The sequence below is a fragment of the Notolepis coatsorum genome (genome assembly GCF_963971535.1).
Source record: "Notolepis coatsorum genome assembly, chromosome: 2".
Lineage (NCBI taxonomy): Eukaryota > Metazoa > Chordata > Actinopteri > Aulopiformes > Paralepididae > Notolepis > Notolepis coatsorum.
Window position 1 is genome coordinate 222,121,817 of NC_140166.1, and position 17,969 is coordinate 222,139,785.

Below are 17,969 nucleotides of genomic sequence, written 5' to 3' on the forward strand. Positions count from 1 at the left end.
CTGAGAAGACTGAGTCTTCAGACAGTCTGAAGGGTTCCTGGTCTCTATATTATGCAGCTCTTAAGCTGAGCTGGAGGGTAATCTCTTGTAAAAAAAGTTAACGTTTAGATGCCACACAGTGTAAAACCTTTTACTGTGTTAGTTCCTCTTAGGACTCTGACTCCGGACGCTCATTGATCTCTCCTCTCGCTCTCTTCTCTTCTCCTCTCCTTCTATCCTTCTCTCTTCTCCTCTCCTCTCCTATCCTTCTCTCTTCTCCTCTCCTATCCTTCTCTCTTCTCCTCTCCTATCGATCTCCTCTCCTATCGATCTCCTCTCTTCTCCTCTCCTATCCTTCTCTCTTCTCCTCCTATCCTTCTTCTTCCCTCTCCTATCCTTCTCTCTTCTATCGGTCTCCTATCGTTCTCTTCTCCTCTCCTATCCTTCTCTCTTCTCCTCTCCTATCCTTCTCTTTTCCTCTCCTATCCTTCTCTCCTCTCCTATCGTTCTCTCTTCTCCTCTCCCATCCTTCTCTCTTCTCCTCTCCTATCGTTCTCTTCTCCTCTCCTGTCTATCGCTCTCCTATCGTTTTCTTCTCTCCTCACTTTCTCCGCTCTACTTTCCTCCTATCTTCAATCCCTCCCTCTTTCTCATCTTCTTTTCATCTTCCTCTCATATTCCTCTCCTCTCCTCCTATTAGAAGACACCAAAGACACAGAGGTTTCAGCCGTTCCTGCCAACAGTCAACTCACGTGGAAACAGGGCCGACAACTCCTCAGACAGTCAGTATATCTGAACTCGCACACACCTACATAGAACAATACCAATACAATATGTTTATTAAAGGACCAATACAATACAATGCCAAGAAGAGCACTTTCACCTAGAGGTCGCTGTTTGATGGCGTTAATTATTCTACCTTTAATATTCATATTCAATACTGTGAACATTTGACTGAAGTAAAGAGCTGACATAAGGGCAATAACACGTCAACCAGTTATAGATATACATATATACTTCATTCAAGGCCTTTTTAGACTTTCAAGCAAGTGTTCTTCAGGGGATTTTCAAGCATTCATTTGATCTACCGTTTACAACCTGGGAGTATAGATATACATGGAATCAACCAGTGTATTGATGTAATATAGGGATGTTCGATGTTGGCTTTTTTACCGATATACCGATATTGTCCAACTCTTAATTTCCGATACCGATATCAACCGATACCGATATATGCGGGGTCCCCCCCCCCCCCCAAAAAACTGAATCTTTTCAGGTAATAACATTACATATATCTTGTCGTGGAATTAACACAACATTATGCATACTTTTGACAATAAATCAAATAAGAATTTGTTCTTGCTTGCCTGGGTAAATAAAGGTTAAATAAATGTAAAAAAAATAAATAAAAATTATCTTAAAAAATAATAATATATATATTTAAACCAGGGATGCTCGATATTGGCTTTTATACCGATATTGTCCAACTCTTAATTTCCGATACCGATTTCCGATACCGATATCAACCGATACCGATATATGCAGGGTTTCCCCCCCTAAAAAACTTAATAATTTCAGGTAATTAACACAACATTATGCATACTTTTGACAATAAATAAAATCAGAATTGGTTCTTACTTGCTTGCCTGGGTAAATAAAGGTTATAGAAAAAGATATATTTTTTTTTATAACCGATACCGATATTTTGCTATATCACATTTTAATGCCAATATCGGACATCCCTAAATATTATGGAAAACATTGTATACCGGTAATGTTAGGTGATTGATTGTCTGTCTCTCTCTCTGTCGCTCTCTCTCTCTTGCTCTCTCTCTCTCTCTGGCCCTCTCTCTCTGGCCCTCTCTCTCTCTCTCTCTCTCTCTCTCTGTCTCTGTCTCTCTCTCTCTCTCCCCCCCCCCCCCCCAGGTACCTCCAGGAGGTAGGCTACACAGACACCATCCTGGACGTCCGGTCCCAGAGAGTCCGCTCCCTGCTGGGCCTGTCCGGGTCGGAACAGAACGGCTCGCTGGAAAACAAGAACCTGGAACAGATCCTCAACGGAACGGAGTCGCCCAGCAAGAGGAAGGGACAGGAGCTCAAGAGGTAGGGGACTGGGGAACAGTCTAAACATAACAATAATTAGTGATGCACCCATGTGAAAATTGTGGCCGATACCGATATTAATATTGCTGTTCTGGCCGATACCGATGTCGATATCTCTGTATAGAAAACACTTTTTTATGATAATCAAATAGAGCTATTTTCCAAAACGCATTTTTTTTTTTTTTTTTTACTTTTGTAACTTATTTTCAGAAATTACTGATATTTGAAACTAGGCCAAAACATGTTAAAAAAATTAAAAAATGATTAAAAAAAAAATTATATCGGCCCTATCTTGATATCGTTAGTTTTAAATCTTTTTATTTTTCATGAGGTTTCACATTCAATCGACAGATCTACAGAATGTTCAGTGTCACTCTCATGAACAATTTTTAACAATTTTCCTTGTGCTCCCCTCTCAATCCATTCTCCCATCTCTCACTCACACTCACACACACTGGGACATACACACACGTACACGCGCACACACGCGCATACACACACACACACACACACACATACACACATACACTTGCCCACATACAGGCACACATACACACAAATAAACAATTAGACAACAACAAAAAAAGAAAGAAAATAATAATAATAAAAATAAAGTAAAATAAAATAAAATAAAATAAAGGGACAGTAGGTAAATCATAAGTAAATAAGTAATAAGGAATAAAAGTGCAAATGTTGGTATTGTAAACAGTGACATTTTATAGCACCCAGTTGCTCACACCCGCTTATCGATGGCTACTCCGACAGAGAAGGGTCCGGGCCGCTGCGTGTTCAGCTCCCTTTCCCAGACCCGACCCCGTGGGGGCAGGGTTTGACAGCCATGCGCAGGCAACCAGGCACTTACACGCAGACAAAGAGCCTCAACAGATCAGCTCATCTAATCTGCTAAAACTCCACGTCTGTTATATTAGATATGACACATTTATAGGACTACATTATGAGTTTCCAGTTGAGTATAGAGTGGATTCCAAAGTTCTTGAAATAAGTGACCCTGGTTGTGCTTTTCAAGCGTTATCTTTTCTAAGGGAAGAAACTGAGATATTGTGGATGAGGTAGTTCGTTTTTCTTCCAATTCTGTCATTTCAAAGCTTAACTTGTTTTCTTTAGTAAGTGAACTTAAAGTGCTTTGAATTTGCATATATTTTAAGAAGTCTGAGTTAGGAATGTTGTATTCTTCTTAGTTCCTGAAATGCTTTTAATTTCCAGTTTTTATGAAAAAGGTCTTTAAGTTGAGTTACCCCCAAGTGTCTCCACTTGTTTATATCAGTTGAATGAAAATATTTTTTTAGGTCAGGGTTTTGATGAATAGGTGAATAAACAGAGATGCATTTAGTTATGCCAAACTTTTTCGAGCAATCTTTCCATGCAGATAGGGTATTCACAACCGTGAAATATTGCTTTATATTTTCTATTTTGTCAATTCTTTATAAAAAAAATAGAGTTTAGAGGTAAAGGATCAACCAGTCCCGCTTCTATCTGTATCCAGTGTGAGTCTGGTCCTCCCAATGACCATGATACTATAGTTCGAAGTTGGGCTGACCAGTAGTAGTGTTGGAGATTGGGAAGACCTAGACCACCCATGGACTCAGGTTTCATAAGAGTCAGTAATTTAATCCTTGGTTTTTTATTGGACCAAATAAATTTTGAGATACATTTATTCAATATGTTAAAATATGTTATAGATAGGTAGCAGGGTACATTTTGAAAGAGAAAGTTCAATCTCGGAAGGATATTCATCCTGATGACGTTTATCCTTCCTAGAAGGGATAGGGGTAGTTTGTCCCATCTACCTAGATCTGTGTTAATTTCAATTGTAAGAGATATCGGACCGATACCGATGTGTAAACATTTTTCCATACCGGCCGATATATCGTGCATCACTAATAATAATAATAATAATAATAATAATAATAATACATTCAATTTGTAGTGCACTCTACATTTGGAGACCAAATCTCAGAGTGCTACAGGGTAAAACATAGGCAATTAAAAAACAAGGCATAAAAACACAGAAGAAAGGGGATAAAACACACAAGGCATGTATAAAAAGGTTAAAACCAAGAGAAGGCTTTTGTGAAGAGGTATATTTTTAGTCCTCTTTTAAAAGAAGCAGTGGTCTGGTGCTCTGAGGTAGTCAGGGAGGGCCTTCCACAGGCGAGGAGCGGTAGGGGACAGAGGAACAGACTAAACATGAGAGAGGGGACAGAGGAACAGACTAAACATGAGAGAGGGGACAGAGGAACAGACTAAACATGAGAGGGGACAGAGGAACAGACTAAACATGAGAGAGGGGACAGAGGAACAGACTAAACATGAGAGGGGACAGAGGAACAGACTAAACATGAGAGGGGACAGAGGAACAGACTAAACATGCAGTCTGAAGAGATGGGGGACAGAGGAACAGTCTAAACATGAGGTAGGGGACAGAGGAACAGACTAAACATGCAGATAGGGGACAGAGGAACAGACTAAACATGAGAGAGAGGACAGAGGAACAGACTAAACATGAGAGGGGACAGAGGAACAGACTAAACATGCAGTCTGAAGAGATGGGGGACAGAGGAACAGTCTAAACATGAGATAGGGGACAGAGGAACAGACTAAACATGAGATAGGGGACAGAGGAACAGACTAAACATGAGATAGGGGACAGAGGAACATACTAAACATGAGATAGGGGACAGAGGAACAGACTAAACATGTGACCTTGAGAGATAGGGGACAGAGGGACAGACTAAACATGAGAGGGGACAGAGGAACAGATTAAACATGCAGATAGGGGACAGAGGGACAGACTAAACATGCAGATAGGGGACAGAGGAACAGACTAAACATGAGAGAGAGGACAGAGGAACAATCTAAACATGAGATAGGGGACAGAGGAACAGACTAAACATGAGATAGGGGACAGAGGAACAGACTAAACATGAGATAGGGGACAGAGGAACATACTAAACATGAGATAGGGGACAGAGGAACAGACTAAACATGTGACCTTGAGAGATAGGGGACAGAGGGACAGACTAAACATGAGAGGGGACAGAGGAACAGATTAAACATGCAGATAGGGGACAGAGGAACAGACTAAACATGCAGATAGGGGACAGAGGGACATACTAAACATGAGAGAGGGGACAGAGGAACATACTAAACATGAGATAGGGGACAGAGGAACAGACTAAACATGAGAGGGGACAGAGGAACAGACTAAACATGAGAGAGGGGACAGAGGAACAGACTAAACATGAGAGAGGACAGAGGAACAGACTAAACATGAGAGAGGGGACAGAGGAACAGACTAAACATGAGAGAGGACAGAGGAACAGACTAAACATGAGATAGGGGACAGAGGAACAGACTAAACATGCAGATAGGGGACAGAGGAACAGACTAAACATGCAGATAGGGGACAGAGGGACAGACTAAACATGAGATAGGGGACAGAGGAACAGACTAAACATGAGATAGGGGACAGAGGAACAGACTAAACATGAGAGAGGGGACATAGGAACAGACTAAACATGAGAGAGAGGACAGAGGAACAGACTAAACATGAGAGGGGACAGAGGAACAGACTAAACATGAGGTAGGGGACAGAGGAACAGACTAAACATGCTGATAGGGGACAGAGGAACAGACTAAACATGCAGATAGGGGACAGAGGAACAGACTAAACATGCAGATAGGGGACAGAGGAACAGACTAAACATGCAGATAGGGGACAGAGGGACAGACTAAACATGAGATAGGGGACAGAGGAACAGACTAAACATGAGAGAGAGGACAGAGGAACAGACTAAACATGAGATAGGGGACAGAGGAACAGACTAAACATGAGATAGGGGACAGAGGAACAGACTAAACATGAGAGAGAGGACAGAGGAACAGACTAAACATGAGATAGGGGACAGAGGAACAGACTAAACATGAGGTAGGGGACAGAGGAACAGACTAAACATGAGGTAGGGGACAGAGGAACAGACTAAACATGAGATAGGGGACAGAGGGACAGACTAAACATGAGAGAGGACAGAGGAACAGACTAAACATGAGAGAGGGAACAGAGGAACAGACTAAACATGAGGTAGGGGACAGAGGAACAGACTAAACATGAGATAGGGGACAGAGGAACAGTCTAAACATGAGAGAGGGGACAGAGGAACAGTCTAAACATGAGATAGGGGACAGAGGAACAATCTAAACATGAGATAGGGGACAGAGGAACAGTCTAAACATGAGAGAGGGGACAGAGGAACAGTCTAAACATGAGATAGGGGACAGAGGAACAATCTAAACATGAGATAGGGGACAGAGGAACAGTCTAAACATGAGGTAGGGGACAGAGGAACAATCTAAACATGAGGTAGGGGACAGAGGAACAGACTAAACATGCAGATAGGGGACAGAGGAACAGACTAAACATGAGATAGGGGACAGAGGAACAGACTAAACATGCAGATAGGGGACAGAGGAACAGACTAAACATGCAGATAGGGGACAGAGGAACAGACTAAACATGAGGTAGGGGACAGAGGGACAGACTAAACATGGAGAGAGGGGACAGAGGAACAGTCTAAACATGAGGTAGGGGACAGAGGAACAGTCTAAACATGAGGTAGGGGACAGAGGAACAGACTAAACATGAGGTAGGGGACAGAGGAACAGACTAAACATGAGGTAGGGGACAGAGGAACAGACTAAACATGAGAGAGGGGACAGAGGAACAGTCTAAACATGAGAGAGAGGACAGAGGAACAGTCTAAACATGAGGTAGGGGACAGAGGAACAGACTAAACATGCTGATAGGGGACAGAGGAACAGACTAAACATGCAGATAGGGGACAGAGGAACAGACTAAACATGCAGATAGGGGACAGAGGAACAGACTAAACATGCAGATAGGGGACAGAGGGACAGACTAAACATGAGATAGGGGACAGAGGAACAGACTAAACATGAGAGAGAGGACAGAGGAACAGACTAAACATGAGATAGGGGACAGAGGAACAGACTAAACATGAGATAGGGGACAGAGGAACAGACTAAACATGAGAGAGAGGACAGAGGAACAGACTAAACATGAGATAGGGGACAGAGGAACAGACTAAACATGAGGTAGGGGACAGAGGGACAGACTAAACATGAGAGAGGACAGAGGAACAGACTAAACATGAGAGAGGGAACAGAGGAACAGACTAAACATGAGGTAGGGGACAGAGGAACAGACTAAACATGAGATAGGGGACAGAGGAACAGTCTAAACATGAGAGAGGGGACAGAGGAACAGTCTAAACATGAGATAGGGGACAGAGGAACAATCTAAACATGAGATAGGGGACAGAGGAACAGTCTAAACATGAGAGAGGGGACAGAGGAACAGTCTAAACATGAGATAGGGGACAGAGGAACAATCTAAACATGAGATAGGGGACAGAGGAACAGTCTAAACATGAGGTAGGGGACAGAGGAACAATCTAAACATGAGGTAGGGGACAGAGGAACAGACTAAACATGAGGTAGGGGACAGAGGAACAGACTAAACATGAGGTAGGGGACAGAGGAACAGTCTAAACATGAGATAGGGGACAGAGGAACAGACTAAACATGCAGATAGGGGACAGAGGAACAGACTAAACATGAGAGAGGGGACAGAGGAACAGTCTAAACATGAGATAGGGGACAGAGGAACAGACTAAACATGCAGATAGGGGACAGAGGAACAGACTAAACATGCAGATAGGGGACAGAGGAACAGACTAAACATGAGGTAGGGGACAGAGGAACAGACTAAACATGAGAGGGGACAGAGGAACAGACTAAACATGAGAGAGGGGACAGAGGAACAGACTAAACATGAGAGGGGACAGAGGAACAGACTAAACATGAGAGGGGACAGAGGAACAGACTAAACATGCAGATAGGGGACAGAGGAACAGACTAAACATGAGATAGGGGACAGAGGAACAGACTAAACATGAGATAGGGGACAGAGGAACATACTAAACATGAGATAGGGGACAGAGGAACAGACTAAACATGTGACCTTGAGAGATAGGGGACAGAGGGACAGACTAAACATGAGAGGGGACAGAGGAACAGATTAAACATGCAGATAGGGGACAGAGGGACAGACTAAACATGCAGATAGGGGACAGAGGAACAGACTAAACATGAGAGAGAGGACAGAGGAACAATCTAAACATGAGATAGGGGACAGAGGAACAGACTAAACATGAGATAGGGGACAGAGGAACAGACTAAACATGAGATAGGGGACAGAGGAACATACTAAACATGAGATAGGGGACAGAGGAACAGACTAAACATGTGACCTTGAGAGATAGGGGACAGAGGGACAGACTAAACATGAGAGGGGACAGAGGAACAGATTAAACATGCAGATAGGGGACAGAGGAACAGACTAAACATGCAGATAGGGGACAGAGGGACATACTAAACATGAGAGAGGGGACAGAGGAACATACTAAACATGAGATAGGGGACAGAGGAACAGACTAAACATGAGAGGGGACAGAGGAACAGACTAAACATGAGATAGGGGACAGAGGAACAGACTAAACATGAGAGAGGACAGAGGAACAGACTAAACATGAGATAGGGGACAGAGGAACAGACTAAACATGCAGATAGGGGACAGAGGAACAGACTAAACATGCAGATAGGGGACAGAGGGACAGACTAAACATGAGATAGGGGACAGAGGAACAGACTAAACATGAGATAGGGGACAGAGGAACAGACTAAACATGAGAGAGGGGACATAGGAACAGACTAAACATGAGAGAGAGGACAGAGGAACAGACTAAACATGAGAGGGGACAGAGGAACAGACTAAACATGAGGTAGGGGACAGAGGAACAGACTAAACATGCTGATAGGGGACAGAGGAACAGACTAAACATGCAGATAGGGGACAGAGGAACAGACTAAACATGCAGATAGGGGACAGAGGAACAGACTAAACATGCAGATAGGGGACAGAGGGACAGACTAAACATGAGATAGGGGACAGAGGAACAGACTAAACATGAGAGAGAGGACAGAGGAACAGACTAAACATGAGATAGGGGACAGAGGAACAGACTAAACATGAGATAGGGGACAGAGGAACAGACTAAACATGAGAGAGAGGACAGAGGAACAGACTAAACATGAGATAGGGGACAGAGGAACAGACTAAACATGAGGTAGGGGACAGAGGGACAGACTAAACATGAGGTAGGGGACAGAGGAACAGTCTAAACATGAGGTAGGGGACAGAGGAACAGACTAAACATGAGGTAGGGGACAGAGGAACAGACTAAACATGAGATAGGGGACAGAGGGACAGACTAAACATGAGAGAGGACAGAGGAACAGACTAAACATGAGAGAGGGAACAGAGGAACAGACTAAACATGAGGTAGGGGACAGAGGAACAGACTAAACATGAGATAGGGGACAGAGGAACAGTCTAAACATGAGAGAGGGGACAGAGGAACAATCTAAACATGAGATAGGGGACAGAGGAACAATCTAAACATGAGATAGGGGACAGAGGAACAATCTAAACATGAGGTAGGGGACAGAGGAACAGTCTAAACATGAGATAGGGGACAGAGGAACAGACTAAACATGCAGATAGGGGACAGAGGAACAGACTAAACATGCAGATAGGGGACAGAGGAACAGACTAAACATGAGGTAGGGGACAGAGGGACAGACTAAACATGGAGAGAGGGGACAGAGGAACAGTCTAAACATGAGGTAGGGGACAGAGGAACAGTCTAAACATGAGGTAGGGGACAGAGGAACAGACTAAACATGAGGTAGGGGACAGAGGAACAGACTAAACATGAGGTAGGGGACAGAGGAACAGACTAAACATGAGAGAGGGGACATAGGAACAGACTAAACATGAGAGAGAGGACAGAGGAACAGACTAAACATGCAGATAGGGGACAGAGGAACAGTCTAAACATGAGGTAGGGGACAGAGGAACAGACTAAACATGCTGATAGGGGACAGAGGAACAGACTAAACATGCAGATAGGGGACAGAGGAACAGACTAAACATGCAGATAGGGGACAGAGGAACAGACTAAACATGCAGATAGGGGACAGAGGGACAGACTAAACATGAGATAGGGGACAGAGGAACAGACTAAACATGAGAGAGAGGACAGAGGAACAGACTAAACATGAGATAGGGGACAGAGGAACAGACTAAACATGAGATAGGGGACAGAGGAACAGACTAAACATGAGAGAGAGGACAGAGGAACAGACTAAACATGAGATAGGGGACAGAGGAACAGACTAAACATGAGGTAGGGGACAGAGGAACAATCTAAACATGAGGTAGGGGACAGAGGAACAGACTAAACATGAGGTAGGGGACAGAGGAACAGACTAAACATGAGGTAGGGGACAGAGGAACAGTCTAAACATGAGATAGGGGACAGAGGAACAGACTAAACATGCAGATAGGGGACAGAGGAACAGACTAAACATGAGAGAGGGGACAGAGGAACAGTCTAAACATGAGATAGGGGACAGAGGAACAGACTAAACATGCAGATAGGGGACAGAGGAACAGACTAAACATGCAGATAGGGGACAGAGGAACAGACTAAACATGAGGTAGGGGACAGAGGGACAGACTAAACATGGAGAGAGGGGACAGAGGAACAGTCTAAACATGAGGTAGGGGACAGAGGAACAGTCTAAACATGAGGTAGGGGACAGAGGGACAGACTAAACATGAGGTAGGGGACAGAGGAACAGACTAAACATGAGGTAGGGGACAGAGGAACAGACTAAACATGAGGTAGGGGACAGAGGAACAGACTAAACATGAGGTAGGGGACAGAGGAACAGTCTAAACATGAGATAGGGGACAGAGGAACAGACTAAACATGCAGATAGGGGACAGAGGAACAGTCTAAACATGAGAGAGGGGACAGAGGAACAGTCTAAACATGCAGATAGGGGACAGAGGAACAGACTAAACATGCAGATAGGGGACAGAGGGACAGACTAAACATGAGATAGGGGACAGAGGGACAGACTAAACATGAGGTAGGGGACAGAGGAACAGACTAAACATGAGGTAGGGGACAGAGGAACAGACTAAACATGAGGTAGGGGACAGAGGGACAGACTAAACATGAGGTAGGGGACAGAGGAACAGACTAAACATGAGGTAGGGGACAGAGGAACAGACTAAACATGAGGTAGGGGACAGAGGAACAGACTAAACATGAGGTAGGGGACAGAGGGACAGACTAAACATGAGGTAGGGGACAGAGGGACAGACTAAACATGAGAGAGGGGACAGAGGGACAGACTAAACATGCAGATAGGGGACAGAGGGACAGACTAAACATGCAGATAGGGGACAGAGGGACAGACTAAACATGGAGAGAGGGGACAGAGGAACAGACTAAACATGAGGTAGGGGACAGAGGAACAGTCTAAACATGAGGTAGGGGACAGAGGAACAGTCTAAACATGAGGTAGGGGACAGAGGAACAGTCTAAACATGAGGTAGGGGACAGAGGAACAGTCTAAACATGAGGTAGGGGACAGAGGAACAGTCTAAACATGAGGTAGGGGACAGAGGAACAGTCTAAACATGAGGTAGGGGACAGACTAAACATAACAATAATTAGTGATGCACCGATGTGAAAATTGTGGCCGATACCGATATTAATATTGCTGTTCTGGCCGATACCGATATTTACCGATGTCGATATCTCTGTATAGAAAACACTTTTTTATGATATTCAAATAAAGAGCTATTTTCCAAAACGCATTTTTTTATTTTAATTTTTTTTTAATACTTTGTAACTTATTTTCAGAAATGACTGATATTTTGAAACTATTTAAGGCCAAAACATGTAAAAAAAGAAAAAGAAAAGAAAAAAGATTAAAAAAGAAAAAATAATAATAATAAAAAAATATTATATCTGCCCTATCTTGATATCGGACCGATACCGATGTGTAAAAGAAATTGTCGTGCATCACTAATAATAATAATACATTCAATTTGTAGTACACTCTACATTTGGAGACCAAATCTCAGAGTGCTACAGGGTAAAACAAGGCATAAAAACACAGAAAGGGGATAAAACACACAAGGCATGTATAAAAAGGTTAAAACCAAGAGAAGGCTTTTGTGAAGAGGTATGTTTTTAGTCCTCTTTTAAAAGAAGCAGTGGTCTGGTGCTCTGAGGTAGTCAGGGAGGGCCTTCCACAGGCGAGGAGCGGTAGGGGACAGAGGAACAGACTAAACATGAGAGAGGGGACAGAGGAACAGACTAAACATGAGAGGGGACAGAGGAACAGACTAAACATGAGAGAGGGGACAGAGGAACAGACTAAACATGAGAGGGGACAGAGGAACAGACTAAACATGAGAGGGGACAGAGGAACAGACTAAACATGCAGTCTGAAGAGATGGGGGACAGAGGAACAGTCTAAACATGAGGTAGGGGACAGAGGAACAGACTAAACATGCAGATAGGGGACAGAGGAACAGACTAAACATGAGAGAGAGGACAGAGGAACAGACTAAACATGAGAGGGGACAGAGGAACAGACTAAACATGCAGTCTGAAGAGATGGGGGACAGAGGAACAGTCTAAACATGAGATAGGGGACAGAGGAACAGACTAAACATGAGATAGGGGACAGAGGAACAGACTAAACATGAGATAGGGGACAGAGGAACATACTAAACATGAGATAGGGGACAGAGGAACAGACTAAACATGTGACCTTGAGAGATAGGGGACAGAGGGACAGACTAAACATGAGAGGGGACAGAGGAACAGATTAAACATGCAGATAGGGGACAGAGGGACAGACTAAACATGCAGATAGGGGACAGAGGAACAGACTAAACATGAGAGAGAGGACAGAGGAACAATCTAAACATGAGATAGGGGACAGAGGAACAGACTAAACATGAGATAGGGGACAGAGGAACAGACTAAACATGAGATAGGGGACAGAGGAACATACTAAACATGAGATAGGGGACAGAGGAACAGACTAAACATGAGAGAGGGGACAGAGGAACAGACTAAACATGAGAGAGGACAGAGGAACAGACTAAACATGCAGTCTGAAGAGATGGGGGACAGAGGAACAGTCTAAACATGCAGATAGGGGACAGAGGAACAGACTAAACATGCAGATAGGGGACAGAGGAACAGACTAAACATGAGAGGGGACAGAGGAACAGACTAAACATGAGAGAGGGGACAGAGGAACAGACTAAACATGAGAGGGGACAGAGGAACAGACTAAACATGCAGTCTGAAGAGATGGGGGACAGAGGAACAGTCTAAACATGCAGATAGGGGACAGAGGAACAGACTAAACGTGCAAATAGGGGACAGAGGAACAGTCTAAACATGCAGATAGGGGACAGAGGAACAGACTAAACGTGCAAATAGGGGACAGAGGAACAGACTAAACATGCAGTCTGAAGAGATAGGGGACAGAGAGACAGTCTAAACATGCAGTCTGAAGAGATAGGGGACAGAGAGACAGTCTAAACATGCAGTCTGAAGAGATAGGGGACAGAGAGACAGTCTAAACATGCAGTCTGAAGAGATAGGGGACAGAGAGACAGTCTAAACATGCAGTCTGAAGAGATAGGGGACAGAGGAACAGACTAAGCATGCAGTCTGAAGAGATAGGGGACAGAGGGACAGACTAAACATGCAGTCTGAAGAGATGGGGGACAGAGGGACAGACTAAACATGCAGTCTGAAGAGATAGGGGACAGAGGAACAGTCTAAACATGCAGATAGGGGACAGAGGGACAGACTAAACATGCAGTCTGAAGAGATAGGGGACAGAGGGACAGACTAAACACACGACAAGCTCACTGCTGATAGAATTAAGCTCAGTCTAATAATAATAATAATAATAAACTTTATTTGTATAGCACCTTTCATACAGAAACTGCAGCTCAAAGTGCTTCACAACAGAAAAAAGACAGGCATAAAATGAGCACATAAAGTGCAGTCATATAAAATCACATTAGGATCTAACATCCCAACAGGCCACCTTGTTTATGGTTTGATTCAGTTTTAAATAGACAATAATAAAAAGAGTAAGATAAAATAGACGGAGTAAAATAGTGAAATAGTGCAGTGCAATAAGATTGTAGAATAGAATAGATTAAAAAATATATATATATTTTACAGTGCAATAAAATAGTTCTGGATTGCTGTTCAACAGTTCAAAGTCGTCTTTACCTTCTCTGTTTGGTATCCACAGTTTAAAACATGACAGTCTTCCCTCCTGTTTGATACCCACTTTGAACCTCCCACTCAGGGCAAACCTCCCTCTCAGGGCGCAGTTCTAGGCCTGGGTCCTACACCGTTTTAAAGCCCGACAGTCTCTTGTTTGATACCCACACAGTTTAATCCATGACAGTTTTGAACCTGTAATAAAAAGCAATAGACAGAGTAAAATAATAGAGTGCAATAATAGAATAGTAGAATAGAATAGATAGTACATTTAAAAACAGTACATATCCCGAGGCTGTCCGTCACCTGAACTCAAGTACAAATGTACAGGCACTTTGCACAACAAGGGCTAGCACCAGCCAACATGCACTTTAAGGCAATATGCACTTTAAACTGGAACACTGAGCTATTTATTTTAGGTACTGTAGCATTTTTTCTTTTTAATTGTTTGTGTAAAACTTTTATTGTGGGGATTGTATTCTTGTGTTTTTATATTGTATGTTTTTAACTGTACTGTATGTGGCACCAAGACAAATCCCACAACCGTGTTGAAATGGCAATAAAGTTTCTATCTATATCTATTATCATTGAGTCGTTTCTAGTTAAAGTCTACAGATCTTAGGTTTTCTGCTGTGGCGGCTTGTGGTCGACCGATGTGGATCCTTTTCAGCCGATACTGACTTTATTGGTGAACTAAGGCGACCGGTGTTGTCCCTGTAGGAGTCCAGGAGACGTGCTGGAGACGTTTAACTTCCTGGAGAACGCGGAGGACAGCGACGAAGACGAGGACGAAGAGGGAGACCTGATGGACGACATCAACACAGACAAACACCATCGGGCTAAAAAACACAAGACTAAGGTACATATATACACATATACATACAATATATACATCAACACAGACAAACACCATCGGGCTAAAACAACAAGACTAAGGTGTGTGTAAATATTAGTGCTGTCAATAGATAAAAAAAATTTAACTAATTAATCTCACAATTTTCTGTAATTAATCTAGATAAAAAAAATCGCATTTTTCTACTTAAGACCGAAGCAACAACCCAGGCCTATGTTAAAGTGCAGATTGGCTTAGAGGACGATAATGTCTTGTATGAACTACCAGTAATATAAATCATATTAACAACAAAAATGTGTTCCATCTTCATGTCAGATGATTTTCAAAAAGGTGCACGAGTCGATGCAAAAAAAGAACAAGCAAAGATACTGCTGAAAGTTTAGAACGTTGAACATTTTTCACTCCATAGATTAATCTAGATACATTTTTTTTAACGCTTTAAATAATTTAAATTAATCTCTAAAGTTAAAGCATTAACTTTGACAGCCCTAGTAAATATATATATTTATTAGGGCTGAGCTCGACGAGTCGAATAGTCGACTAATCGATCGAAAGGCGCCGTAGTCGACTGCCAATCTCTCAGTCGGTTTATTTTTGGATCATTCGACTGACTACCAGTCGACTATCTGCGAACTTTGGCCAATCAAAGTCGACTATACAAATCCTTAGTCGGGGACAGGCCTTAATATTTATACATGCATATACGTAAATGTTTTCACCACATCTAAAGCGAAACGAGTACAGTTGCCATTTGTCATGGATTAGGTGTGCAGTGTTTTCCAGCCGATGCAATAAATGTACCGTAGCTTGTGCCAACTGCTCCGCTTTAGTTTAGAGATGCTAGGTCTTAAATACTTCGAAGCTTCGTTCGATGTGCACAGGATTCTAACTGGAAAATAAAATTAGAATATATTAAAAATCGTGGCTGATGGGGGGGGGGCTTGCGTTGGTCACCGTGCAGTCTGTCTCAATTATTGTCTTGTCATGTTGTGTGAAGTTGTTGCATTGGGATGTCTTTTTATGTATTATTATTATTGTATTGTGATTAGGGCTGTCAGTTTATCACGTTAATTAGATTAATTAATTACACATCAAATTATCGCGTTATGAAAATTAACTCAAAATTAATTAAAAAGAAAATTTAATAATTTTTTTTTTATCTCATTAATTCCATAAGAACGTAGAATACACATTTACAGACTTTTTTTTAATATGGCCCATTTGCATGTTCTTGGTATCTGATTCTAGGGACATCTATGGATCTCAGGGAATGTATTTCCAGTGTCAGAAATACTGTGTCTGTTACTAGGCTTGAGTAAATTGTAATGAACCAAATGAGAATATCGATTACAATTCTTTTTCTTTATTTTGACTGTGAATAACACCATGCTCAAATTGACCAGACCTGAAAAATCTAAGCAAATTAATAGATGGAAGATGATTAAACAGAAGGTTTTGTAGATACAGTACTGAATTCTGCCATCTGGACACATGCAATCTGAAATATGATTATAGAATATAGAATATCAGGCATAAAATGGTTATGCGATTAAAATGCGATTAATTAGATTAATTAATTACAAATCCTGTAATTAATTAGATTAATTTTTTTAATCGCCCGACAGCACTAATTGTGATATGTCTTTGTTTCATGTTTGAAAAAAGAAAATAAAAAGATTTGATCACACAAAAAAAAAAGAATATATTAAAACAATTATAATAATCTTGCGCCTCCAATGCAACGAACGCCATACGCCTCATTAACTCTGCCTCTCTTTGTTAACTACAACAAACGTTTGTTATTTAAGATGAGGTCGGACTCGGCACCGACAGATTTGTGTTCATTGTGCTGCTTTTATAAAGCCTCAAATTGTGCTTTGCTTTCATAAAAGCAACGTGTTTCGTTTGTCTAAGATTTAAAAAGGTTTAAACTTTACAGCACTGACGATTCTCTAGTTCATAATTGATTAGTTGTGGATTAGTTGATTATTACTTGCAGCAGCCTGTGTCGTAACGATGGATCAGGGCAGCTGGACTGCGTTGCTGTAGCGGCTTCTCGCTGCACTTATAATACTCACCGACGTCAAGCGCTGATCGATGTCCGTCTCTCTGTGTAGCGATGGATCAGGCGGGTGCGGATGAGGTCACACACAGCAAGGGCTACCGTCGCAGCTGTCGGCTGATCATCTAATCTTTAACTTCAGTTGTAAATCATCAGACCCCTCTGGTATTAGGCTAACATACATTTTCAACCGGGATAGCCAACATTATATTGTGTCTATTCAGTCCTATGACTAATGTTGTTTTGATTTTTACGAGGCTGTTGTTCTCACTCACAGGGGATGATTCTTCGTGTACCGGCTGGACATTCTCTGTTTCTCTGACATTTACTATGTGCTCCTCCTGGGCTTATTGGTGTGTTCAGAGCACTCGGTGAAGATCCAGAAGCCTCGTCACATCCTCATACAAAATTACCTCTCTCTCTGTCTCTCTCTCCTCTCTGTCTCTGTCTCTCTCTCCTCTCTGTCTCTCTCTCTGTCTCTCTCTCTCTCTCTGCCTCCCCCCCCCCCTCTCTCTCTCCAGGTGGGTAATGAAGGCCTGGCCTCGGACCTCCCAGAAGACGCAGACACAGAAGAAGCGCTGAAGGAGTTTGACTTCCTGGTCACTGCAGAGGACGGAGAGGGGGCCGGGGAGGCCAGGAGCTCTGGAGACGGCACGGAGTGGGGTGAGAGAGAGAGGGGGGGAGA

The 17,969-nt window shown here is 42.7% G+C and overlaps 1 protein-coding gene across 1 annotated transcript in view; it reads left to right on the forward strand.

The window, feature by feature from the left end:
* The window catches only part of strn3 (striatin, calmodulin binding protein 3), a 74,872-nt gene that overhangs the window by 29,784 nt on the left and 27,119 nt on the right, over positions 1-17,969 (forward strand). Inside the window, exons 4-7 of the mRNA XM_084309234.1 lie at positions 680-761; positions 1,906-2,082; positions 15,090-15,228; positions 17,806-17,947. Coding sequence (XP_084165360.1) covers positions 680-761; positions 1,906-2,082; positions 15,090-15,228; positions 17,806-17,947 — 540 coding nt within the window. The remainder of the gene's footprint in view (positions 1-679; positions 762-1,905; positions 2,083-15,089; positions 15,229-17,805; positions 17,948-17,969) is intronic.